This window comes from Pogona vitticeps, chromosome 2, assembly GCF_051106095.1.
Source record: "Pogona vitticeps strain Pit_001003342236 chromosome 2, PviZW2.1, whole genome shotgun sequence".
Lineage (NCBI taxonomy): Eukaryota > Metazoa > Chordata > Lepidosauria > Squamata > Agamidae > Pogona > Pogona vitticeps.
The window spans coordinates 19,153,482-19,180,999 of NC_135784.1; the positions used below are offsets into that span (position 1 = coordinate 19,153,482).

General features: G+C 44.9%; 1 protein-coding gene across 3 annotated transcripts in view; it reads right to left on the bottom strand.

The window, feature by feature from the left end:
* Positions 1-5,000: 5,000 nt before the first annotated feature.
* The window catches only part of LOC140703993 (uncharacterized), a 28,907-nt gene continuing 6,389 nt past the window's right edge, over positions 5,001-27,518 (bottom strand). The window contains exons 1-5 of one of the 3 annotated variants that reach the window (XM_078388140.1): positions 17,601-24,380; positions 16,975-17,101; positions 14,420-14,487; positions 11,688-11,814; positions 5,002-7,722 (exon numbers count right to left, since the gene is read on the bottom strand). In XM_078388140.1, the coding sequence (XP_078244266.1) occupies positions 6,443-7,722; positions 11,688-11,814; positions 14,420-14,487; positions 16,975-17,101; positions 17,601-17,891 (1,893 nt within the window). In that variant the 5' untranslated portion in view covers positions 17,892-24,380 and the 3' untranslated portion in view covers positions 5,002-6,442. Of the gene's footprint in view, positions 7,723-11,687; positions 11,815-14,419; positions 14,488-16,974; positions 17,102-17,600; positions 25,753-27,518 lie in introns of those variants that run through there. The other 2 variants (XM_078388141.1, XM_078388142.1) reach the window with 2 other exon arrangements.

The following is a 27,518-nucleotide window of genomic DNA, read 5'->3' on the forward strand; positions in this document are numbered from 1 at the left end:
ACATAAATTAAGTTACAGGCACAATGCTACAGGATAAGGTTGGGGTTCTTTCTTTACCTAGAATTGAACATAATTCCATGGAGCGTGCTTGAGAGTATTATAGCCTGTGGATCGGCTGATCCCCCGGAGTGCCCTTGGCCATGGCTGTCCTGAGAACTGACCAAGAACGGTCAAGCAGGCTCGTCCTTGAATTCCAAGAAAATAGGTTAAGACCTCTGCTGAGCAGGATGACAAGCATCTTGACAGGTTTGGGCTAAACCTGGATAGAATTGTTAAATCCAGGTTTGTACATGACAATAAGTATTGTCAGGATCAGTATTGTAAAGAGAAGCAAAGCTTGAATGTATACAGCTGAGGTAATGGGAACAGCTGTGAATGCAATCATAGGATTGGTTATCCATGGGATAAAACTAGCAGCACAAGCACACACAATCTGTGGGTTGTTGTGAGTTGTTGGTGGTGATGCTGGTTGGTGTGTTCATGGAGAAGAGTTGTTGTGTTCCTGTGCTGGAGAATCCTGGAGGAAGCTGTGTCTACGTGCTTGGTATTGAAGAGGAACTCTGGCTATTTGGATGGAACGTACGGTATACGACTACTGAACTTATTTTCTGGACATTGAATCTTATATATGCACTAAACTCTGTGGAAACTGTTGTGCATTACTTTGGAACTGAGAACAAAGACTTGGCTGTAAATATACCTGTATACAGTGGTGCCTTGCATAGTGAGGTTAATCCGTTCCGGATTAACCTTCGCTATGTGAAAACTTCCAAGCGGCGACGGCGGCGGCAGGGTGGGGGGGTGTCCGGACCCCCCCTACCCTGCCCCAGCCGCCGGGAGCCGACCCGCGCCGCCTATCCCAGTCATGCTAGCATGACTGGGATAGGCAGCGTGGGGCAGATCCAAGCGGCGAGCCGACCCGCACCGCCTATCCCAGTCATGCTAGCATGACTGGGATAGGCAGCGCGGCGCAGATCCAAGCGGCGGCGGCAGGGTGGGGGGTGTCCGGACCCCCCTACCCTGCCCCAGCCGCCGGGAGCCGACCCGCGCTGCCTATCCCAGTCATGCTAGCATGACTGGGATAGGCAGCGCGGGGCGACTTCAAGCAGCGGCGGCAGGGTGTGTGTGTTCCGGAGGGCTTCCAGTGCTTTGCCTGGAAGCCTTCCGGATCTACCCTACCCTGCCTCCGCTGCCGCTGAGAGTCTTCCGAGCTCTCAAAGGCGTTCTCTCCAATGTCGGAGGGGGGCCCTTTGAGAGCTGGGAAGGCAAAATGTCGGCAGTCGGGCGGTGGCTTTGGGGTCCTTCCGAGGCCACTGCCGACATTTTCCCTCAGCTGAGCGGCGGGAGCGGTCCTTCAGAGGCTCCCGCCGGTCAGATGGGGGAAAATGGTTGCCTATGGGGAAAAATCGCAAAGCAATTTTTCCCCATAGGCAACATCGTAATGCGATCGCAAAAACGATCGCAAAATCCGCATCGGTATGCGGATTAATCGTTAAACGGTGCACTCGTTAAGCGGGGCACCACTGTATTCTGTAAATAATACAATATCTGCTATCAACAGTACTCTGGTGCTTGGCGTCTTCATCATCTCAGGGAAGATCTTTTGGTTATCTCTACTACCGCTACTCTGTGACATCTTCTGTTCATCTGATACCACGCGTCAAGACTTGTTGCCTGTGACGGTCTATGGCCAAACATAAGTGCACTTGTGCATGTCCCACCTCTCTCTCTCTCTCTCTCTCTCTCTGTGTGTGTGTCTGCGTCTCTGTGGCACATGAGACCCGGAGTGGCCTAATTCTGGACGAAAAAGACCTAACGCTTGGTGGGTATCTTGAGTGCCACAATGGGTGGAGGAGCCAGTAGAAATCCGTACAGGGGAACACCCTTTGGTTGTGAATATAGACCTGGAAGGCCTTGAGGGTCCAGCGGTCAGGAATGACTAAGAAAATATAAACCCACTCATGCACTAGAGACTGGCCATTCCACCACTTCCACCCCCGATGGCCCCCAAACTCCCTGGAAATTTTCCTCCCTGTCCCTTCAATGCTGAGAGAGAGAATTTAGAGGATTAGTTCATTATTAAGGAAGAAGGAATTTATTGTGTTAAGTTTGGAAAATATGATTAAAAGAGACCAAATATTAGCATTAGGATTGGAATGAAGATTGTGGCTGAACTTCATTAACTAAGAGCAATGGGATCAAGGTATGGGAAACGTACGGTTCTTCCAATAAATTTTAGAACTAAAAGAAAAGGTAGCTACAAATAAGATAATGAAAGCGATAACAAGCAGAATTTATACAATGTGAATAGAAGCAGAGAATCAACAAGATGTACTTCAAACATTATGGGAATACAATTTGGGAGAAGAGAGAAGTATCAAGGTGTGGAGGAATAGATGGGATAAAAGAATATTAAAGTGAATGTGAAAATGAGACTGTCAGTAAGGAAAAAAAGTATTTTATTTCTAGAAGATCCCAGGGTGGGCACTTTCTGAATTATTGCGTGATTTTTGCAGGTTTTGTTCTTCTTTTTAGTTAGTTGTGTCTAATTTTATATTATGAGTTTAATAAGAAAAATATAAATTTTTATATTTTTCACCACTTAATAAAATGTAACCTCACAGTCGCTCTCCCCCCTCGCAGGGAGCAGGGACCTATTTCTATGGTCCGCCCCCGAAAGCAACTGGATCCGGCTGGATTCCAGGACGTCATGAGAGGGGTCACGGCGGACCTGGCTAGCGCTCCTGTCAACACTCTGGTTGATAGCTGGTCCACCTTCGCAACCAGGGCTATAGACACGATCGCGCCTAAACGCCCTCTCCGTCGTAGAGCTCGTCCAGCGGCCTGGTTTAACCAGGAGCTTCGAGCGCTGAAGCGACATAGGAGAAGGCTAGAGCGTAGGTGGAGGAAGAACCCGACGGATTATAATAGGATAGCTGTCAGGGTCGCAACTAACCTTTACCCGTCTAAGGTAAAGGCTGCTTGTCGAACTTACTTCGCTAACCGGATAAGCGAAGCGTCCAACCAGCAGGCGGAGTTATTCCGTATAGTACGCAACCTATCTGGAACTTGTCCGGATGATAGGCCTCCCCCTAGTTTTTCACCTGACCAGTTTGCAGCCTTTTTAAAATCTAAAGTGGAGGCCATCCGATGGGACCTCTCTCCTTTTTTGAACACAGTGAGTCGAGCAGAGATGTCCAGCGCTCCATCTTGCCTGGTAACCCTTGACTCCTTTCAGCCTGTCACGCCTGATTCTGTGGCCAGGGTGCTTGACCGCTGTCGAGCCACCACCACCTCCTTGGACCCTTGCCCTGCCTGGCTAATCAAAGCAGCCAGGCCGATAACAACAGAATGGGCCACTGCAATAATAAATGGGTCTTTCCTTGAGGGCAAATTTCCCTCTGTCCTCAAGGAGACACTCATTAGGCCCATAAGAAAGAAACCTAATTTGGTGGCGGACGAAATTGGCAATTATAGGCCCGTTGCCAATATTTCTTTCATGAGCAAAGTGGTCGAGAGGGTGGTGGCTGACCAGCTTCAGGCACATCTGGATGAAACAGATGCCCTGGATCCTTTTCAGTCGGGCTTCAGGCCATGCCACGGTACAGAGACGGCACTGGTCACCCTGTACGATGACTTGTTGAGGGAGGCCGACAGCGGTAAAATATCTTTGTTGGTCCTCCTCGACATCTCGGCGACCTTCGATACCGTCGACCACGGTAGCCTCCCGGGGAGGCTCTCTGAGTTGGGTATCGGTGGCTTGGCTCTGGCCTGGCTCCATTCCTTCTTGGAGGACCGCCCCCAGAGAGTGCAGCTTGGGGAGAGTATTTCGGCCCCGTGGAGTCTCAATTGTGGGGTTCCACAGGGGTCGATCATTTTCCCAATGTTGTTTAATATCTATATGAGGCTGCTGGGTGGGGTCATCAGGGGGTGTGGAACATCGTGTCATCAATATGCTCATGACACCCAGCTCTACATTTCCTTTTCACCAACTGCAGGTGATGCCGTCCTGTCCCGCCAGCGCTGCTGGGGGACGTACAGAAATGGATGCAGGAGAACGGGCTGAAGCTGAACCCGGCCAAGACGGAAGTTCTGAGGGTGGGTGACCCTGTGGATGGTGGCTTCGGAAACTCCCTCATGTTTGGGGGGGTGGCCCTGGCCGCGAAGAGTGGGGTCCGCAGCCTGGGGGTACACCTGGACCCGATGCTCATCATGGAAACGCAAGTGGCGTCGGTAGTCCGCACCGCCTATTTCCACCTTTGGCGGATTGCCCGGCTGCGACCTTACCTAGACACGGGGGCGCTCACTACCTTAGTACATGCGCTCGTAATTTCTAAATTAGACTACTGTAACACGCTCTACGTGGGGCTTCCTTTGCGGAAACTTCAGGTGGTGCAGAATGCGGCGGCCAGACTCCTTACTGGAATAAGAAAATATCAACATATCTCTCCTACTCTGGCCATGCTGCACTGGCTGCCCATCCGTTTCCGCATTGACTTCAAAGTGTTAATGCTTACATAAAGCCCTAAACGGTTTAGGACCTCGATACTTGGCGGAACTCTTACTCCCAACTAGCTCTACCCGTGTCACCCACGCGAGCCAGGAGGTGAGGCTGAGGAGCCTGACGCCGAGGGAGGCCCGGAAGGAAAGAACTAGAAACCGGGCCTTCTCGGCGGTGGCTCCTCGCCTCTGGAATAATCTACCTCCGGAGATTCACACTGCACCCTCGCTGGGTACTTTTAAGAACCAACTAAAAACGTGGATGTATAGGCAGGCCTTCCCTTCCAGTTAATTCCTGTCCTCTTTCCTTTTTTCCCTCTTTATTTGATTTATTTTGTATTTGCCCCTTGCAAAATCAATTAATTAATTAATTGTTATAAATTTTTCTTGAACTTGTTATGTTTTATGTTGTAAGCCGCCTAGAGTGGTCGAAATGACTACATAGGTGGGATATGATTACAATTATTAATTATTAATTATTAATTATTAATTAATTAATTAATTAATTAATTAATAATAATAATAATAATAATAATAATAATAATAATAATAATAATAATAATAATAATAATAATAATAATAATAATAATAATAATAATAATAATAATAATAATAATAATAATAATAATAAATTGCAGCAAATTGCTACTAATTACCAAGTGAGTAGCTGGGATACCTCTCTGTACAGCCAGCTGCATGAACTGAGGACTATTCAGAGATTAAAATGGCAAACCGGTAACTGCTGATGATTCACGGCTGCAATTCACATCTTTACTCTTAACTTGAGCATAACTCACCAAGAGGATTCTGGCCGATAATTCCTTCTTTTGCGCAACTCTTAAGAGATTCACATTCTTTCCAGTTCACCAACAGCCATTTTGGGTTTAGATTTCTCTGAAAGTCGAATAGGTTCATTCAACAAGACACCAGTGCCGAAGTATTCAAAGCAGAGGCCAATTCTGACTATTTAGCAGTCATGCTTTGCATCAGGAGATAGAAAAACCTTATCCTGAATGTGATGTGAGTTATTTTCTATTCCCACTGCAATTCTAATGAACTGAGGGTTTAGATGTTAGAGTTCAACGTGGTCTTTATGGATTTCCTGAATCTACTCAAAATCTCATTCTTTTCCAGTATGGAGTCAACCTTCTGATGACTGGAATATGTCCCCTGGGCATCCTGGCATTGCTGCTCACCAAAACCTGTTGTGGAGTGTATTTCATCCAACATTTAACATTGGCAAAGACAACACAGTGCTCTAAGGTCAAAAAGCCATAGGTTTCATGGGACGTTTTCCCCTCAGGCAGAAAAAGAAATATCAGACTCTGCCCAGAATCCATAGGGTCATTCTTTGCTCCAAAAGAGGCGTTCCTCACAATTCCTCCCTCCTTTCCCTCCGTACACAATTCTGTGTGAGACTCTGGAGTAGAGATCCGCTCACCACTCCTGGCAAGAGGCAGGAGACACTAACATGCTGCTCCCATTGTATTTAGGCCAGAAACTGACAGTGTGTCCCATTAGCACAAAACCTGTGATGCAGTGCTTAAATTGCTGCACTACAGCCAAAACTGTGGTCACAACCCAGGGTTCTTCCATTCCAGGTAGCAGCTAAAGGATAAGTCAGCCTTTTATCCTTCCAAAGTTGGTAAAATGACTACCCAGCTTGCTGTGGGGGCAATGTGTAGCCTGTATAATTAACGATGGGGCGCTATATATGCAACACACCTTGCTGTCTCTTTTTTTTAAAATCCATTGTACTGGATTACCTGAACTCTCTTAATGGTAAACAAAACATTTGCACACTTATTTATGTGGTTCCTCTCCTTTATTGAGTTTCTGGTGGCACACAATATGTGGAATATGAACCATTAACAAAACATTTCCCATGCTAATGTAAATTCTGAGCTAAAAATTTCCACCCTCCCGGCATTTGTACGTTTTTCTACTCTACACAGACTCTCTGGTGTCTCATAATTTGTGAATTCCTAGCAAAACATTTTCCACACTGCTGGCATTTGTGTGGTTTCTCTCCTGTGTGAACTTTTTTATGTCTCAGAAGGTGTGATTTTCGAGCAAAACATTTCCTACACTCGTGGCATTTGTGTGGTTTCTCTCCTGTGTGAACTTTCTTATGTCTCACAAGTGATGAACTGTGAGCAAAATATTTCCCACATTCTTCACATTTGTATGCTTTCTCTCCTGTGTGGACTCTCTTATGCCTGAAAAGTTGTGAATTCCAAGGAAAAGATTTTTCACACTCCTTACATTTGTATGGATTCTCTCCTGTATGGACAATGTTATGTTTCACAAGCTGTGAATTCCAAGCAAAACATTTCCCACACTCAAGGCATTTGTATGGTTTCTCTCCTGTGTGGACTCTCTTATGCTTCAAAAGGTCTGAGTTCCAAGCAAAACATTTCCAACAGTCAAGGCATTTGTAAGGTTTCTCTCCTGTGTGGACACTCTTATGCCATATAAGATGTGATTTCTGAGCAAAACATTTCCCACATTCTTCACATTTGTATGGTTTCTCTCCTGTGTGGACTCTCCTATGAATCATAAGGTGTGATTTTCGAGCGAAACATTTCCCACATTCCTCACAGTTGTATTGTCTCTCTCCTGTGTGGACTTTCTTATGAGTCAGATATTGTGATTTTCGAGCAAAATATTTCCGACACACCTGGCATTTGAACAGTGTCTCTCCTGTGTGGATTGTCTCATGCTTTACAAGCAGTGATCTGTGAGTAAAACATTTCCCACATTCTTCACATTTGTATCGGTTCTCCCCTGTGTCTACTTTCTTAGGCTTCACAAGCTGTGACTTATGAGTAGAATGTTTCCCAAATTCCTGGCATTTGTACAGTTTCTCTCTTGTGTGGACTCTGTCATGGTTCACAAGCTGTGAATTTGAACCAAAGGACTTCCCACGCTCTTCGCATTTGTAGGCTTTCTGTCCTGTGTGGAAATTCTTATGTCTCACAAAGGGTAACTGACAATTCCCAGACACTTCATCTATGAACTGTTTTTTTGCAGTGTGGATCCTTTTGTGACGCATCAGCGCTACCTTTGTGGCAAAATGTTTTCTACAAAGAAGGCATGTGTATGACTTCTCCTGAAGACAACTCTGTCCTTCTGTGTCGGTCTTCTGTTGTCTGGCAAGCTCTAATTTGTGCATAAAATTCTTTCCATATTTGGGACACCTAATTTTCTCCCTCAAGCAATCTGTAAAGAAGGATAAATACAGAAATGACTGAACTGTAGAGAGAGACAAATCTACTCTATACTTGTACTTTTCTTCAGGGGCACTAGGTGACTACATTATACTCTTCAGTTTGCAGACTCCTAAATGAGCACAGCAGAGGCATAAAACTGACAGTGGACCCTTGGAATGTGCAACAGGGAGAGTAAACAGTAGTTTCATGGGGAGTTCATCAGGGGAAGCCAAATAGGAGACCCCTAATAATTTTTTAATACAGTGGTGCCTTGCATAGCGAGGTTAATCCGTTCCGGATTAACCCTCGCTATGTGAAAACATCGCTGAACGGAACGGGGAAAGCCATTGGAATGCATTAAACTTAGTTTAATGCGTTCCAATAGGCTCCAAAACTCACCGTTCAGCAAAGTTTTCCTATGGCCGGCAGACATTTAAACGCCCTCGGTAAGCGAGGGGAGGGCGCAAAAACGCTGCGCGCTGCCATTTCGGGGCTTCCGGCGGCCATTTTGGAGCCGCCGAACAGCTGATCCGCGGCTTCGTTTTGCAAAGATCGGTAAGCGAAACGCTTACCGATCTTCGCAAAGCAATTTTCGGCCATAGGGGCCATTGGTATGCGATCGCATTTGCGATTGCAAAAAGGTCCTCGCTATGCGGATTCGTCGTTCTATGGTGTGCTCGTTAAGCGAGGCACCACTGTACTTTAAAATAATGTATTGCTTCTATTTATAATTTTTTATTAGTGGCTTTCCAAGCAGCCTTTATGACAAACAAAACAAAGGAAAACGTCTTCAGATACAAACAGATGAAAGCCACAAGGTAACACTGACTTTGGAGAGAAGAGACTCTTCAGCAGTGGTGACCTGCAACATGTGTGCAATGTCTGTCTTTGTGGCAGAGAAAGAAAAAGCATACACATGCAGCAAGTGCAAAACGATTGGGCTTTTGGAAGGAAAAGTGAGCACTGGAGAAGCGAGAGGCTCGGCTTAAAGGTAGAAGCGAAGATGAAGAGCACTATTGACAGACCTCTGGAGCAGCAGCAGCATTCATGGCAGGGGCAATGAAGCAAAGCAAAAAGCAAAGCGTGCTGCTTATATACCCCCCCCCAGCGAGCTGGGTACTCATTTTACCGACCTTGGAAGGATAGAAGCCTGAGTCAACCTTGAGCCGGCTACCTGGGATTTGAACCCCAGGTTGTGAGCACAGTTTTAGCTGCAGTACAGCAGTTTAACCACTGCGCCATGAAGGTGGAAGAACAGCAAGAGAAAGCAGTGGAGGAGGATGCTGAGAGGAGAACAGACATAGCACAGGAAGCATCAGTCATGGAAAAGTTAGGATGAGTGAGAAGGACCCTGGAATTGTCATAGATCACGAGCTGAACATCACTGTTGGTTCAATCTGGGGGAAAAAAGCTGTTTTAGGATTAACAAAACCCATGATTTTCTACCCCCCCCCCATTCAAGACTGGTTAGGTGTCATCTAGAGCACTGTGTCTGGACACCGCACTTTAAGAAGGATGCCGACCAGAGGAACAAATGTGCCCATGTGACACGAGGGTGGAGCGCAGCAACCCATCACAGCAGGAGAGGCTAGTAGGGCTGTCTTCCCGTTTCATTGTTGACTTTAGATTTCCCTCAAATTAAAATTCTATGAAGACCTACAACACCTTCTAGAACTAACACAATAGAAAGATGTGCTTCTAACTATAGGCGACTGAAATTCTAAAGTAGGGAGTCAAAAGATAAAAGGAACAACAGGAAAGTTTGGCCTTGGAGTTCAAAATGAAGGAGGGCAAAGGCTAATAGAGTTTTGGCAAGAGAACAAGCTGGTCATCACAAACACTCTTAAAAGATCACACTGTTAATATGCCAGCAAGTTTGGAAAACTCAGCAATGGCCTGAGGATTGGAAAAGATGAGTCTACATCTCAATCGCAAAGAAGGGCAGTGACAAAGAATGCTCCAACATTTGAACTCATTTCACACGCTAGCAAGGTTATGCTCATAAATCTACAAGGTAGGCTTCAGCAGTATGTGGACCGAGAACTCCCAGAAGTAGAAGCTGGATTTTGAAGGGGCAGAGGAAACAGAGACCAAATTGCTAACATGCACTGTGACTGGATGATGGAGAAAGCCAGAGAGTTCCAGAAACACATCTACTTCTGCTTCATTGAGTACGCAAAAGCCTTTGACTGTATGGACCACAGCAAACTATGACGAATCCTTAAAGTAATGGGAGTGCCTGAGCACCTTATCTATCTACTGAGAAATCTCTATGTGGGACATGAAGCAACAGTTAGAACCGGATATAGAACAACTGATTGGTTCAATATTGGGAAAGGAGTATGACAAGGCTGTATATTCTCTCCCTGGTTATGCAATTACATCATGTGAAAGGCTGAAGTGGAGGAATCCCAAGGTGGAATTAAGATTGCTGGAAGAAAAATCAACAACCTCAGATATGCAGAAGATGAGAATATGGTGGAAGAAAATGAGGAGGAATTCAAGAACCTCTTAATGAGGGTGAAAGAGGAGAGCGCAAAAAATGGTCTGAAGTTCAACATAAAAAAAACTAAGATCATAGCAATTCGTCCCATCACCTCCTGGCAAATAGAAGGGGAAGATATTTACTTTCTTGGGCTCCATGATCACTGCAGATGGTGACAGCAGCCACGGAATTAAAAGACACCTGCTTCCTGGGAGGAAAGTGATGACAATCCTAGAAAGCATCTTAAAAAGCAGAGACATCACCTTGCCGACAAAGGTCCACATAGTAAAAGCTATGGTTTTTCCAGTAACGATGTGAGAGCTGGATGATAAAGAAGGCTGACCATTGAAGAATTGATGCTTTTGAATTGTGGTGCTGGAGGAGACGCTTGAGAGTCCATTGCAATGAGAACAACCTATCCATTTTGAAGGAAATCAACCCTGAGTGCTCACTGGAAGGACAGATCCTGAAGCTGAGGCTCCAATACTTTGGCCATCTCATGAGAAGGGAAGACTCCCTGGAAAAAACCCAGATGTTAGGAAAGTGTGAAAGCAAGAGAAGTTAAAGGATGAAATGGTTGGACAGTGTCATCGAAGTGACCAACATGAATTCGACCCAACTCCGGGAGGCAGTGGAAGAGAGGAGGGCCTGGCGTGCTCTGGTCCATGGGGGTCACAAAGAGTCAGACACGACGTAATGACTAAACAACACCAAAACAGTTCTGAGTGGTATGTAAACAATGAAGAATTCCAGAGAACTTTAAAACTTGTTCATTCTTCTGGCGTTTTCGTATGTTTCAATAAAGGTATAGCCCCACTATACCACCTCTTTCTCCAGGTACCAGCCAGTACCCAGAGAAGCAGACACAGTTTCTGTAACTCAGCAGGTTTGCATTTCTACTTTCTGGACTTTGTATTTCTGACATATTTCCCATTCAACTGGGGGTAAAAAAGAAAAGAAAAGAAGGAACATAGCATTCTCAGTTCTCCTTTTTATATATTAACATTCACTTTTAGCTAATCTAAAACAGGGCTGGGAGGTGTCTGTTTTAGTCTGTACTTCTAAGACTAAACCAGAACTTCTTTTTAAAATTCAGTTAAAATAATTACAAACAAGCAAAATAATTACAAACAAGCAAATATAAAATACTGCATGTCCCTAAAAGTGCCTGTCCTTGGGAGTGAGCTTACTAAATCATCCTGCCATCAGCAGGTAGCTTGGTCATGAATGCCCCCACAATTGTGTTATGAATGAATATTCTCACCATAATTCCAGCTTCCCAAAGTTGCTAAACTGATGGGAGCTGGAGCCCAATACGTTTGGAGGGTTTCCTATTGCCCAGTCCAGCATTACAGACCCCACAGTGGCTAGTATTAGTTGGACATCAGTGCCACACAGGAGTGTTATAATTGCCATCACTGTAACTGCTCCTTACTGCATTCGTAACACCTGAGTTTATTAGCATCAGATGGGGAAAGAGGGGGCCTTACCGAGAGAGGAGACCGTTTGCCAGTTCTCCTCCATGACCTCCTGGTGGAGGGCCCTCTGGTCAGGATCCAGCAGCGCCCACTCCTCCTGGGTGAAGGACACGGCCACCTCCTCAAAGGCCACTGGAACCTACAAATGAAAAAAGAAATGAAGTTTCCCTCATTGGTTTCGTAAAGATAAGCTCAGCACAACGTGTCTGATGCTCCGAGAATCCTACAGAACTTTATAGACTTCAAGGGAAAATATCAGAAGCCTGTGTTCCTCACAGCTGGCATTGATCCCCAAAAGACTAAGACCAAAGGACTAGAGCATAGGTTCCCGTGGACCACTTGCCGACTTATTTGATTTCTATAGACCCCCTGCCTACCTAATATCGTCAATCCTATTTGCAATACACCCACGGTTACCATAAAATTTTACCAATACTTTTACGAACTTACATATGAATGTAGCACACCACAATACAGAGAGTATATAGTGCCTAATTATGAAATATTATGTAAACAGAATCTGTGCTTGGTGTAATTACAGATCGCCTAAATATGAATTATGATGTGGCTAATGGGATCGCCTCAAGTAGACCCCCCCATTTACATCTCGTGCATCCCCAGTTTTTTTTTCTCTGACGTGGACCCCCTGCAAGTCTAAACTGACCCCTGGGGGTTCCTTATAGACCACCTTGGGGAACCTATAGACTAGAGGAATCTTTTGCACCCTGTACCAGTTACTCCCTTCTCCCAGATATCCTTTTTTAAAATGCATAGAAAATATAAATAAGTATTCTAACAAAACTTAATATGATGGTTTACAATCAGGGATGTCCAACCTTTCACCTTCACTGGGCCACATTAGAAGATGAAAATTTGGTTTGGGCCGCACATACATTTGGTTTGGGCCGCACATATATTTGGTATGGGCCGCATGGGGGGCAGCCCTAGCTTTCCTCCACAGTCCCGCTCCAAGCGCGCTTACCAGCAGCTGCGATCTCAGACAGCAGAGACTGCCAGCTTCAACTCCGGCGGCTTTATGGGGCCGGGAGGGGGTCTACCTGTTGACGGGGATGGCACAATGGAGTCACACAGCCCCCCTCTCTCCTCCCCTCCTGCTCCTTCCTTCCTTCCCTCTCTCCCCCTGTACTGTTGTAACATGCCCTGGCCACATTCCAGCTACAAGCGCCGGCAGTGTAACTTAAAACTTTGGAATTTCTTTAAAAATAAAAAATTGCATTGGGCCGCATTATGAGCTGACCTGGGCCGCATGCGGCCCTTGGGCCGCGGGTTGGACAAGCCTGGTTTACATCGTAAGAATAAAACTGCAGCTAAGGTATTACAAATACTTGATTTAAAAAGTACTACAAAATATATTAAATAATGTAGAAAAATCTCACAAACCACATCTATGTACGTATCTTAGAGTAGACTATGTAATTAATAGAGTATAGAATAAGCAATTTCAAACTCACGTCAGTATATAAGAAAGAGTCTGACCCCCCACCCCCAGCAGAGTTTTCTCCCAAATTACCATCTTCTCTGGTAATCTATGGCTCCCGGCTCCATGTTTTTTCCCCTAGCTTCCATTTATAGCATTATCTTTTTGTCCATTATTTATAAACTACTGCCAGTATTCCCTTCTGCAGAGCAGTAACATACAGGGTCTTGACTCACTATGAAAATTATTTTTAGTAGAAATATCTATTGCTTTTACAACTTCTGTAAAATACAATTCATGAAAAACAGATTCTGGTAAGCTGCCACCAGGATGAAGAGTGTTATTATTTTGGCTAAAAGTTACTAAAATAAGTTACATTGAATGTGAGTGACCTAGGTCCAATTTTAATAGGTAGGGAAATGCTGTGGGCCTAAATTATAGGTGGGCTGATTTACCGAACAATCAAGATGTTGCTCAATTGTTTACTTTCGTGTAGGACTTCCAAGCATGAAAGGGATTCTTTTATAAGGCCATGTTCTTGTTCGGTGACCTTGCTTCCAGACTCGGCCGGGGAGCTGGGTAATTGGTATGCAGGGACTTTGCATAAATTGTTCTTTAAACCTCATTCTGAAGATACAGTAATACAGTGCAGATTTTCAGGACTGCATTTTCTGCAACACCCTGAATCAGTTAAAGACCCTATACATTCAAAATTTCATATCCTGACAGCTAAAGGTGAGAGAACGATTAAAGAGACGTGACTGGATCTCTTATTGTTTCTAATTCATGAATGACTTTTACAGCCTTACCACTGGAGGACAAGTTGACCAAAAGCTGCTATTCCACCTTGGCCACGAGCTCCCTTCCAGGAACAGAGGCCTATGAATCTGAGTCGCTGGGGAACGACTGGAGTGAAAGGCCTACATGTTGGCCATCCTTTTGATCCAGCACAGCTCCTCATAATCCTCCTTAAACTCTCCCAGAAGAAAACAGAGGGAGAGAGATCGATTCAGATTGAGGGAACAGGGAAATAACTCCTGCTGCCCCCTTGTTTCATTGTGAAAAACCTCTTAACATCTCAGATCTTCGACCAGTTTTTAAAATGGAAGAGAAACAAAATTCTTCCCCATTGGCAACAGCTAGATAAATGTGAAGCCCTATTCCCTGCACAGTGACGGCTATATTTTACCAGAAAGCTATGGCTTGGAGCCTTTCCTTAAAAAGAAATGGCCAGACTCATTGAGGGCTCAAATGGTTACACAGGGATTCAGATAGAGAAAGTGCCCTTTAAATGTCTTCTACGTACCTGATCTGGTTTGACTCCATTGGAAGGAACAGATGAAGGAATACTTCTGGCTGGCTTCCTTTCAAGCCCTGTGGGAGACAAAGGGGGAAGAAAACCAGTCGCATAAGCTTCTCTTAGAGTAACATCATAATCCTAGAAATGCTCTCTAAATAAAGAGCCCTGGTTCCCGTACTAAAAGATGTGCCCCATCACGAAAGTGTGTGAGAATAAAACGCCAAAAGGCCTAACAAGGCTCACGAAAAAAAAAACTGAAGAAAGAATTTTCTCCAACACTTATCAAAACAAAAACTCGGAATTTCTTCTGTATTGGATCATATTTTATTTATGTATTCCAAAGGATTCAAAGCAGTCTGGTGACTGCACATAGCACCAAACTTTTTCCACACTTTTTTTCAATACAAAACAACGGAGTAAATTTACGCCTTACAGGTTTATCTCAACATTCCCCAAAATTAATGGAAAACCTGGTGGGGTATTCCTTGTTTCTCTCTTCCCATTCCAAAGTTTATGTGCAACTGATGCTTCCTCTTGATTGACCGTCCCATGATTCTACATTCCTTCTAATTATTCGGCTAAATTCTCCAAAAGGTGGAAGGTATTTTGTGTTTTATTTCTATCACTACTTTCAGTAACATGTTCCATATGTGTTGTCTCTGATGCATTTTTGGTATCAGCTCCAAATACAGTAGTCCTAGAATGAGCTGGAATTTTTAGCGTTTATACATTATTTATTTATTTATTTATTTATTTTTTTGTTTGTTTGTTTGTTTGTTTGTTTGTTTGTTTGACTTATATACCGCCCCATAGCGCTACAAGCACTCTCCGGGCGGTTTACAATTTTTAATTACACAGGCTACACATTGCCCCCCCAGCAAGCTGGGTACTGAAACAGCCTCCGATGGATTTTTGGCATCACCTGGCAGGACAAAGTTCCAAACAGAGCAGTCCTAGAACGAGCTGGAATATTCAGCATGTATACATTACTGAAACAGCGACATCTACGTTGGCTTGGGCATGTCGTGAGAATGGCTGACTGTCGGATTCAAAAAGATCTCTTGTACGGAGAATTAGTGCAGGGAAATCGCCTCAGAGGGACCTCTCCAAATTTGAAGAGACACCCATCCAGCAGGCCAAGGGAAAGAGGCAGTCCCGAAGCCAGCAAAACCAGGGAGCTGGGCAGGGGAGATATTGTATCTGTCTTCAGTGTGGAAGGGATTGTCCCTCTCGAATTGGCCTTCTCAGCCACACTAGACACTGTTTCAAGTCCTCTATTCAGAGCATGTTACCATAGTCTCAGGAGACTGAAGGATGCCTATATCTTTCATTAAATTTTCCTTTTTGTGATCAAAAACATACAAGACAGGAAAGCAAAAGAAAAAAGAAAATAAAAGAAATGGCTTTTGCACATATTTTGATTTTAAATTACAAATTTTGGTTTGTTTGTTTAAAAAGTGCTGGATGATGGTGAAGGAGATAGAAGTTGTGATGACAAAACATTCTGGACCCACTGCATTACGGTGTGGGAGACAAGGACTCAGATGATCCCATCCTGCTCTCCACTGAACCATAAAACCTACAGGGTGACACGGAGCCACTGAGCATCTCTCAGCCTGATCTCCCTCACAGGGAGTTGTACTGAGGAGAAGGTGATGAGGAAGATGGCTGTGAGCATCTGTGAACAAGGATCGTTTGAAGAAATTAAACGGGAAAGTGAGCTGTTCTCTCCTTTTTCTTCAGATGGAAGAGATCAACAGAGAACCAAGTGTTTTAAATAAAGGAATTCAAAATATGAAGTTGGCACCGGTCCAAAACATGGAAGGAGAAGAGAGGAGAAGGGCAGGAGAGAAACAACCAATAGCTGAGAGTCTCTTAGTGATGGAGGAATGGGAGGAAAAAGCAGGAATAGGAGAAAGTTGTGGGTCATTAGCAAGTTTAGCACCAGTAGAGGAAGAGAAAAAGAAGCTGGAAAAAGAAAAACAAGAGAGTGAGGGCAAGGTAGATCAAAGGCATGCTGTGGAAAATAGGCCAAAACCTTATGTATTTCTCAGGGAAAATAAAGGTTCAGAGAGAGGAGAAATGTCTCTTCTAGGACCAGTTCCAACAGGGATAGAAATTCAATTGGGAGAGCTGGATCCTTTAGAATGGACGGTATAGCTTTACCCACGTGGGAAGGGTCCTTGGAGGAGGGTGGTATGCCCAGAACCTATTAATGGAAATACTAACCAAACAACATAAAATGTTACTAAAACAAGTAATGAAGAAAGAGGAGGGAAGTGGGAATGGAAAACCAATAGAGACAGGTGGGTATTTCAAAAATGCCTGGGTAGCCGGGCCAGCTCCCATTCGCAGGCAGAAGATGGGACCAGAGGATGATCCAGAGACATACTTGCCCACGTTTGAGAGATTGGCCACCGTGGCAGGATGAAGTACATAAAGAACTAAAGAGTATGCCCCCAATCCACCCAATCCAAAAAGGGTAAAATCAAAAGAATACACTGGCCCTCTTCTTCTTTCACACAAAGAAAAACACACAACCTCCAAGCATTCATCCTTACCTATCAAGGGAGCACCTCCCTCATTGCCCTGATGGGTCTCTTGATGCTCGGGGCTCTGTCTGGCGCTGAGTGGAGATTTCTCTGCTGCATGGGAATCAGACTGATCTTCTACTGAGAGACTTCTCACCTGGAGATCCATGACAAGGAACAAGAAGACAGAAAACAGAAAAACAGAAGCAAAGATGTCAGTGGATGAGGCCAGGACTTGGCAAATAACGGACATCATATCCTCAGATTTTCTCAAGAGGAAACATGGGAGATTGGCAGAATTTCAAGGATTTCCTTGCACATTTCCTTGACCCTATAAAACAGCCATGGTTATCCTTTTGGCCTCAAATCAGCAAAAGGCAATGAACTCTACCACCACACCTGATAAAGGGCTGAATTGGGTATCGTGTCAATGGCAGACAAAACCTTGAAATTTCATTAGAAAACTAGGCACATGGGGATGCACCCTGTTTGAAACTGGTAGGGCGTCTCCACATGTTGGGGATGGAGATTCTGTCTCAAAACATGATGCATATGGACAACACCTCCTTTCAAGGATCGCATGGGATGGGGGAGCAAGAATGGCTGTGGACTGCCCACTTCAGACTCTGAAATCCCCCAGCGTTATTTGCGCTCACCTCTTCCTGATTTTGGTTTTCTGCATGACTCACACTCAGGAAAGCTTCTGCCAGGGCCACCGCCTGCGAAGTGGTCTCTGCTCCACATTCTCTCACCCAGCACGACATCTCCAGGGGGAGGATGGTCAGGAGCTGCTCCAAAATCACCAGGTCCAGGATCTGAGCCGTGGTATGCTGCTCCGGCTTGAGCCACTGACGGCAAAGAGAGTAGAGTTGGGTGCAGGCCTGTCGAGGACCATCAGCCTCCTCGTAGGAGAAGTTCCTGAAGTGTTGGCACTTTGAGTTAGGCATCTCTTCACCAAAGACCTAAAGCACTGCAAAGCAAAGATATTTCCATGTTGGCATAGTTAAGACCAAAATTGCAATATACAACAGCAACCAACCAAGTCTCATCTCCAAAAGAAAAGCAGAAGCCCAAGGCTGAGAGCCGCAGACCAAGGGGCCATTACAACATCGGAAGCATCTTTCCTGCAATAGATCTTTCGATTTTATTTGTTCTCCATTCATTAAGCTTCTCTCTCAGTCCAAGAGATCTTCATGTAATCAGCATTTTGTATTTTGGAATCTAGGCACCAAGAAACTCAGTGCATAGATTCTTGAAATTAACACATTCTTGGGAATCTGGCACTTGTATTTAATTTTTTTTTCTTCTACATTTAGTTACAAAAGAAATGAAACTATTTCATAGCCCTGTCCCCTGTATTTGAGAGGTGGAAAGCCTCAGGAGATGCAGGTTCTATTCCGAACTATCTCAGCTTGGAGCTGCATCGCTAAAAAACACAAAATCCTGGTTCCAGAGACCTCGTACTTTCCCCCCTTGTCCAGTATTAATTAAGCACCTCTGGCTTTCCCTTTAAATCCTCTCTCCAATATGTAAAGAATCACAATCAGTTCACTTCCTCTACTTCTCATGCAGTCAGTGCGAAAGCAGAGCAAGAGGTCCACAACAGTTAGCAGATGATGGGGGTGGTTGGTGGGTTGATGAAGCGGCCATGACAGTCTCTCACTCCCCTGGTCCCTTTCCCTTCTAGGAATCCCCCATCTCTCTGCATTTAACCCTAAGTTGCCAGGTGGATTCTCCTGCTTTCTGAAAACAGGGCCAGGGAAATGTTCAGGGAAAAGTCCTTTAGGATGATGGCCCTCGACAGGTGCCCTCTGTGCTCAGAAATTACACCACAAAAACCATGGGTCCTTTGGTCCATCGCTTTGCACTATCACAGAAGGATGCAGCTGAGGAATGGGTATTCATGGATCCACTTCCACAAGATATTTACATGCCATCTTGATTAAACAAAGAGCTATCTCAGGTCCCAATTGTGCCCCAAGACCACAATTTGGAAACTAGTGCATTGTATTGCACGGGACTGGGAAATGGAGGATCCATAAAATAAAAAAATGAGCCCTCAGAATTTCTTATGATGTTTACATTCAGATTCGCTGAAAAACAAACTCAAATCATAGGTTCTCTCTGTGGCCACAGATTATATCACAGAACTATAATCCAAAATATAATCCCCTTCACCACGGGACTTTGCAGGGGTGCCTTAGCATGGATCTCAGGCATGGATCCACAGGTTTTTTTTTAATTGGGATCCTCCCCAAACCACTGCCCATGATTTCTGTGGTATAGTCTGTAGACACACATAAGGCCTATGATTTCAGATCCCACATAAAAATCTTTTTAAACCTTTCATGAAAGCATGTTTGGAAGCCTGTATTTCATCTCTGAAGCGAAGAACGTAACAGGGCAGATCCATGAAATGAAACTGGATCCTGCCTTTTTCATACCATTTTTCATCCCTTTTCAACCCATTCAAATGGCGAGGGGTATCCCAAGGCTTTCTGCTGCCTGAGGCAGGGGACAAAATCCTCCCCACTTCTCCCTCTCCCATGCAGACTTCACACAGACACATCAAGGAAATAACCCCCCCCCAAGGTCAACCCTGGGGACAGATCGGGGGTCAGGGGAGAGAAAGGCCAGCGATGGTTGGGGGGCCACCAGGACAGGCCCCCTTCCAGCCTCTACGGACTGGCGCCTGGCTCTTCTTCCAAGGTGGCTGGTTCCCCCATTCACAAAATAAAGGGCAAGAAAGAGACACGGAGCCCTGGCCTTGCTTCCCCCCCCCATGTCGGATACCACAGCCCCCCCCAAGGGGCTCTGCTCGCCCAATTCATCTGCCCAGATCGCCAAGCCCTTCCCAGCACTTCTTTCCCTCCCTCTTCCTCTTCCTCTTCCTCCTCTTCACTGAGAGATCCTTTTTCTCCCTGACTTTCCTGCCCAGAAATTCCTCTCTTGTTGCCTCCCTTCCAACCCAGGATGACTTTTACTTCCCTTTCTCCGGTTTTCCTTTCCCAGCAAAATCCAGAATAAACGATACTCGCCTCCCTCTGCCCCCCCTTTTTGACCATCGGGTCCACAGGCTGCGGAGGTCGTTTCCAAAGCCTCGCCCTTAAAAAGCCTCCTCCTGGCTGGTGCACGTGCAGACTTTTTTGGGGGGAAATAAAACTTTTCTCCCCTTTCCTGTCACGTGACTGAAGCCGAGCCAGACTCCTGGCAGGGATAAAAAGGGACTCATCCGGTCTCCTCCCTGAGCGCCTGGAGGAGCCCCGTTGGTCTCTGCCTCTTGTCTTGTTGCCTCTGGCAATTCCTGTTCTCGGTCACAAAGGGGGGATCCCTGGATCACAAAGGGGGATCCCTGACCGGCCACGTCATTGGCTCCTTGCTAAAAGCCAGCCGAAGAGGGAGGGAGGGGCTTGTCTTGTCCGCTGGCTGATTGGTCAGAATGCTATGCTATGCAAATACAACATTCTGGTCCTTCCTTGCAACATACATTTAAATTCACATAAACACAAATCCATACTGTGTTGTATAATTATATCTCTCAACAATTTTGTTGCTCAGTGGTCTCATTTGTACTCAGTGGAGCAATTGTTGAACTGGAAAGTGCAGTTTTTTTCTTTTGTTTTTGTCATTAAATTCCTTTAGCTGTGCAGTAGAAGTGCAGCAATTCCCAATATCAAAATAACTTTAAAAAGGGGAACAGACCAAGCAGTAAGGTAACAACATGACTGCTTCCAACAACAGACTTCAACACACGTTAGGAAAGGGAACGAGGAGACTCAGGGGAGAGGAGGGGCTCCCTTCGAATTCTGCGGCAAGAGAGAACTCTTGTTTTTAGTGCTGGATAGACTGACGGTCACCTCAAACCGGACTGATCCCTCCCAGCAACGAAAGCATTACCAAAAACACATTAAAAGCAGTAAGGCATAACTATTTATTTATTGCACCATCTCTAGTGGCCTTGCCCTACAGAAATACAGAAAACAACCAAGAAAGCAAAATGGGAAAAATGTAGTATAAAAGAGCAACAAATCAAGATGGCAGAAACGGAGAAGATTCAAAAGTACAATTCTCAATATAAACCTAATTGATCCACAATTATAAGGGGAGAATATCATGAAATGTCTCCCAGAAAAGCCAGGTTTTTATGTGCTTCCTGAATGTTGGGAGGGAAGGTGCCAGGTGTACCTCCGCAGGCGTAGTGAGGCCACCACAGGGAAGGCCCGGCACCTATACTGTAGTTGTAGACTTCCTGGCATCCTTTGGGGTGGCCACGCACAGGATCAATGCCTGGTAGGTAAAAGTGGCCTTGAAAGTTGATCTGTGGAAGAGGTGCTCTGATGGGTATAAACACCAGAGATGGGGAGGAACCGCTGCCTCGTAATGGTTCATCCCTTTGGATGAACAGGTTTGTCCGATGGCTGTCCCGGTTTTCCTGCCCAGCCTCTTCTGGTGGACGCCCATTCAGAAGAGGAGACGGGACAGGGAAGCCAGGACGTTGATCAAACATCTGTTAATCCAAAGCAAGGAACCAAGGTGAAGCAGCAGTTGGTGCCCATTGATCAGGTCCCACCTTTTCTTGAATGACCTCATATCACAGATTAATCTCTACCGGTAATACTTCAAATGGCTCCAGAGGGGTTTAGGAGAGCCCAGGGATGTCCTGCTCTGCTGCTGGTACTTACTTTCTTGAGCTGAGTAAATATGAAATTTGAGAATCTGGTGCCATGACTTGTTCTCTGAAGCAATGCAAGATGGCGGGAAAGGTTTCTTACTCTTAACACCTTGTGGAAGAAACGCTTGATGGCTCCTTCCAGGTAACTGGAGCCTTTCCGCCTTCATCCTCTCAGAAGACTTGGCTAGGGATGGGGCTAAAGCTCCCCATCTCTGCTTTCTAAGGAAAGATGATTACCGCGGTAAAAATCAAAATAAGAGGCAGTGATCCCGACAAAAGATGAAACTACATTTTAGAATTGATAAGACATGGAGAGAAAGTCCAGGCCTCAGAAAGACCTTAAAACAATATAACGCTTGGTGGGTAAAGAGGGGGGGGTACTTGTGTTTTGAGAGAGCCCACCAGTTTTTGGCTTCAGTAAAATTGTGTTATATCTTGGCTGATGCCTCTTGGCCTTGGTCTCCTGCCAGGGAAAACCCCAGTTTTAAATTATGGGGTAGCAGACATTATTTCTCCTACTGGATACTAGCCTCTGGTGGCCTTTGATGCCCATGAAGACCAAGACCACGCCGGGAAAACCTCTCAGGTCTCCCAGTCAAAACAAAAAAGGTGAGTCCAGTGGATACTTTGGGGGATCTGGCTGAGCGTGGAGGAAGTGGATTCCTCTTTTAGTTCTCCTGGGAGTGACCGGGACTGCTCTGTGGCGAAGGGTAAAGATCCCCTGACCCAGATCAAGACTTGATGCCTCTGATGGTCTGTGGCCGAACATAAGTGCACCGGGACCCACTTGTGAATGTCCCACCTCTCTCTCTCTCTCTCTCTCTGTGTATGTGTGTGTGTATCACAGGAGACCAGGAGTGGCCTAATACTGGATGAAAAAGCCCTGACGCTTGGTGGGTATCTTGAGTGCCACATGGGTTGTAGGAGCCAGTATAAATCTGTACACCCTTTGGTTGTGAGTATAGACCTGGAAGGCCTTGAGGGTTCAGCAGTCGGGAATGACTAAGAAAATAGAAACCCACTTATGCACGAGTGGCCGGCCATTCCAGGAGGACACTGGATACCCCCCCCCGATGCTCCCCAAAGTCCCTGGAAATTTTCCTCCCTGTCCCTTCAATGCTGGATGAGATAATTTAGAGCCTTAGTTCGTTATAAAGGAAGAAGCAAGTTATTGTGTTAAAAGATTGGTTGGAAAACATGATTAAAAGAGACCCAATATTAGCATTAGGATCAGAAAGAAGATTGTGGCTGAACTTTATTAATTGAGAGCAATAGGATCAAGGAATGGGAAACGCAGAGGTCTTCCAAGAAATTTTAGAACTGAAAGAAAAGGTAGATGGAAATAAGATAATGAAAGCGATAACTAGCAGAATTTATACAATGTGAATAGAAGCAGAGAATCAACAAGATGTACTTCAAGCGTTATGGGAATGCAATTTGGGAGAAAGAAGTATCAAGGTGTGGAGGAATAGATGGGATAAAAAATATTAAAGTGGATGGGGAAATGAGACTGTTAGTAAGGGGAAAAAAGTATTTTCTTTCCAGAAGATCCCGGGGTGGGCATTTTCTGCATTATTGTGTGGTTTTTGTGGGTGTTTTCTTATTTTTAGTTAGTTGTGTCTAATTTTATATTATGAGTTTAATAAGAAAATCATAAATTGCAGCAAATTGCTACTAATTACCAAGTGAGTAGCTGGGATACCTCTCTGTACAGCCAGCTGCATGAACTGAGGACTATTCAGAGATTAAAATGGCAAACTGGTAACTGCTGATGATTCATGGCTGCAATTCACATCTTTACTCTTAACGTGAGCGTAACTCACCAAGAGGATTCTGGCCAATAATTCCTTCTTTTGTGCAACTTCTCAGAGATTCACATTCTTTCCAGTTCGCCAACAGCCATTTTGGGTTTAGATTTCTCTGAAAGTTGAATAGGTTCATTCAACAAGACACCAGTGCCGAAGTATTCAAAGCAGAGGCCAATTCTGACTATTCAGCAGTAATTTTTTGCATCATTAGTTAGAAAAACCTTATCCTGAATGTGATGTAGGTTGTTTTCTATTCCCACTGCAATTCTAATGAACTTAGGGGTTGGGATAGATGTTAGAGTTCAACGTGATCTTCTTTGTTTTTCCTGAAACTAATCAAAATCTCACTCTTTCCCAGTATGGAGTCAACTTTCTGATGACTGGAATATGTCCCCTGGGCATCCTGGCATTGCCGCTCACCAAAACCTGTTGTGGAGTGTATTTCATCCAACATTTAACATTGGCAAAGACAAAACAGTGCTCTAAGGTCAAAAAGCCATAGGTTTCATGGGACATTTTCCCCTCAGGCAGAAAAAGAAATATCAGACTCTGCCCAGAATCCATAGGGTCATTCTTTGCTCCAAAACAGGCGTTCCTCACAATTCCTCCCTCCTTTCCCTCCGTACACAATTCTATGTGAGACTCTGGACTAGAGATCCACTCACCACTCCTGGCAGGAGGCAGGAGACACCAACATGCTGCTCCCATTGTATTTAGGCCAGGAACTGACAGAGTGTCCCATTAGCACAAAACCTGTGATGCAGTGCTTAAATTGCTGCACTACAGCCAAAACTGTGCTCACAACCCAGGGTTCTTCCATTCCAGGTAGCAGCTAAAGGATAAGTCAGCCTTTTATCCTTCCGAAGTTGGTAAAATGACTACCCAGCTTGCTGTGGGGGCAATGTGTAGCCTGTATAATTAACTATGGGGCGCTATATATGCAACACACCTTGCTGTCTCTTTTTTAAAAATCCATTGTACTGGACTACCTGAACTCTCTTAATGGTAAACAAAACATTTGCACACTTATTTGTGTGGTTCCTCTCCTTTATTGAGTTTCTGGTGGCACACAATATGTGGAATATGAACCATTAACAAAACATTTCCCATGCTAATGGGATTTAAAGCTTTTCTCTCCTACATGGATTCTCTGATGGCCCACGAAGTGTAAATTCTGAGCTAAACATTTCCACCCTCCCGGCATTTGTACGTTTTTCTACTCTACACAGACTCTCTGGTGTCTCATAATTTGTGAATTCCTAGCAAAACATTTTCCACACTGCTGGCATTTGTGTGGTTTCTCTCCTGTGTGAACTTTTTTATGTCTCAGAAGGTGTGATTTTCGAGCAAAACATTTCCTACACTCGTGGCATTTGTGTGGTTTCTCTCCTGTGTGAACTTTCTTATGTCTCACAAGTGATGAACTGTGAGCAAAATATTTCCCACATTCTTCACATTTGTATGCTTTCTCTCCTGTGTGGACTCTCTTATGCCTCAAAAGGTCTGAGTTCCAAGCAAAACATTTCCAACAGTCAAGGCATTTGTAAGGTTTCTCTCCTGTGTGGACACTCTTATGCCATATAAGATGTGATTTCTGAGCAAAACATTTCCCACATTCTTCACATTTGTATGGTTTCTCTCCTGTGTGGACTCTCCTATGAATCATAAGGTGTGATTTTCGAGCGAAACATTTCCCACATTCCTCACAATTGTATTGTCTCTCTCCTGTGTGGACTTTCTTATGAGTCAGATATTGTGATTTTCGAGCAAAATTTTTCCGACACACCTGCCATTTGAACAGTGTCTCTCCTGTGTGGATTGTCTCATGCTTTACAAGCAGTGATCTGTGAGTAAAACATTTCCCACATTCTTCACATTTGTATCGGTTCTCCCCTGTGTCTACTTTCTTAGGCTTCACAAGCGGTGACTTATGAGTAGAATGTTTCCCAAATTCCTGGCATTTGTACAGTTTCTCTCTTGTGTGGACTCTGTCATGGTTCACAAGCTGTGAATTTGAACCAAAGGACTTCCCACGCTCCTCGCATTTGTAGGCTTTCTGTCCTGTGTGGAAATTCTTATGTCTCACAAAGGGTAACTGACAATTCCCAGACACTTCATCTATGAACTGTTTTTTTGCAGTGTGGATCCTTTTGTGACGCATCAGCGCTACCTTTGTGGCAAAATGTTTTCTACAAAGAAGGCATGTGTATGACTTCTCCTGAAGACAACTCTCTCCTTCTGTGTCGGTCTTCTGTTGTCTGGCAAGCTCTAATTTGTGCATAAAATTCTTTCCATATTTGGGACACATAGTTTCCTCCCTCAAGATATCTGTAAAGAAGGATAAATACAGAAATGACTGAACTGTAGAGAGAGACAAATCTACTCTATACTTGTACTTTTCTTCAGGGGCACTAGGTGACTACATTATACTCTTCAGTTTGCAGACTCCTAAATGAGCAGAGCAGAGGCATAAAACTGACAGTGGACCCTTGGAATGTGCAACAGGGAGAGTAAACAGTAGTTTCATGGGGAGTTCATCAGGGGAAGCCAAATAGGAGACCCCTAATAATTTTTTAATACAGTGGTGCCTTGCATAGCGAGGTTAATCCGTTCCGGATTAACCCTCGCTATGTGAAAACATCGCTGAACGGAACGGGGAAAGCCACTGGAACGCATTAAACTTAGTTTAATGCGTTCCAATAGGCTCCAAAACTCACAGTTCAGCAAAGTTTTCCTATGGCTGGCAGACATTTAAACACCCTCGGTAAGCGAGGGGAGGGCGCAAAAACGCTGCGCGCTGCCATTTCGGGGCTTCCGGCGGCCATTTTGGAGCCGCCGAACAGCTGATCCGCAGCTTCGTTTTGCGAAGATCGGTAAGCGAAACGCTTACCGATCTTCGCAAAGCAATTTTCGGCCATAGGGGCCATCGGTATGCGATCGCATTTGCGATTGCAAAAACGTCCTCGCTATGCGGATTCGTCGTTCTACGGTGTGCTCGTTAAGCGAGGCACCACTGTACTTTAAAATAATGCATTGCTTCTATTTATAATTTTTTATTAGTGGCTTTCAAGCAGCCTTTATGACAAACAAAACAAAGGAAAACGTCTTCAGATACAAACAGATGAAAGCCACAAGGTAACACTGACTTTGGAGAGAAGAGACTCTTCAGCAGTGGTGACCTGCAACATGTGTGCAATGTCTGTCTTTGTGGCAGAGAAAGAAAAAGCATACACATGCAGCAAGTGCAAAACGATTGGGCTTTTGGAAGGAAAAGTGAGCACTGGAGAAGCGAGAGGCTTGGCTTAAAGGTAGAAGCGAAGATGAAGAGCACTATTGAAAGACCTCTGGAGCAGCAGCAGCATTCATGGCAGGGGGGCAATGAAGCAAAGCAAAAACCAAAGCGTGCTGCTTATATACCCCCCCCCCCAGCGAGCTGGGTACTCATTTTACCGACCTCGGAAGGATAGAAGCCTGAGTCAACCTTGAGCCGGCTACCTGGGATTTGAACCCCAGGTCGTGAGCACAGTTTTAGCTGCAGTACAGCGGTTTAACCACTGCGCCATGAAGGTGGAAGAACAGCAAGAGAAAGCAGTGGAGGAGGATGCTGAGAGGAGAACAGACATAGCACAGGAAGCATCAGTCATGGAAAAGTTAGGATGAGTGAGAAGGACCCTGGAATTGTCATAGATCACGAGCTGAACATCACTGTTGGTACAATCTGGGGGGAAAAAGCTGTTTTAGGATTCATTAACAAAACCCATGATTTTCTACCCCCCCCCCCCCAATTCAAGACTGGTTAGGTGTCATCTAGAGCACTGTGTCTGGACACTGCACTTTAAAAAGGATGCCGACCAGAGGAACAAATGTGCCCATGTGACACGAGGGTGGAGCGCAGCAACCCATCACAGCAGGAAAGGCTAGTAGGGCTGTCTTCCCGTTTCATTGTTGACTTTAGATTTCCCTCAAATTAAAATTCTATGAAGACCTACAACACCTTCTAGAACTAACACAATAGAAAGATGTGCTTCTAACTACAGGTGACTGAAATTCCTATTGCCCAGTCCAGCATTACAGACCCCACAGTGGCTAGTATT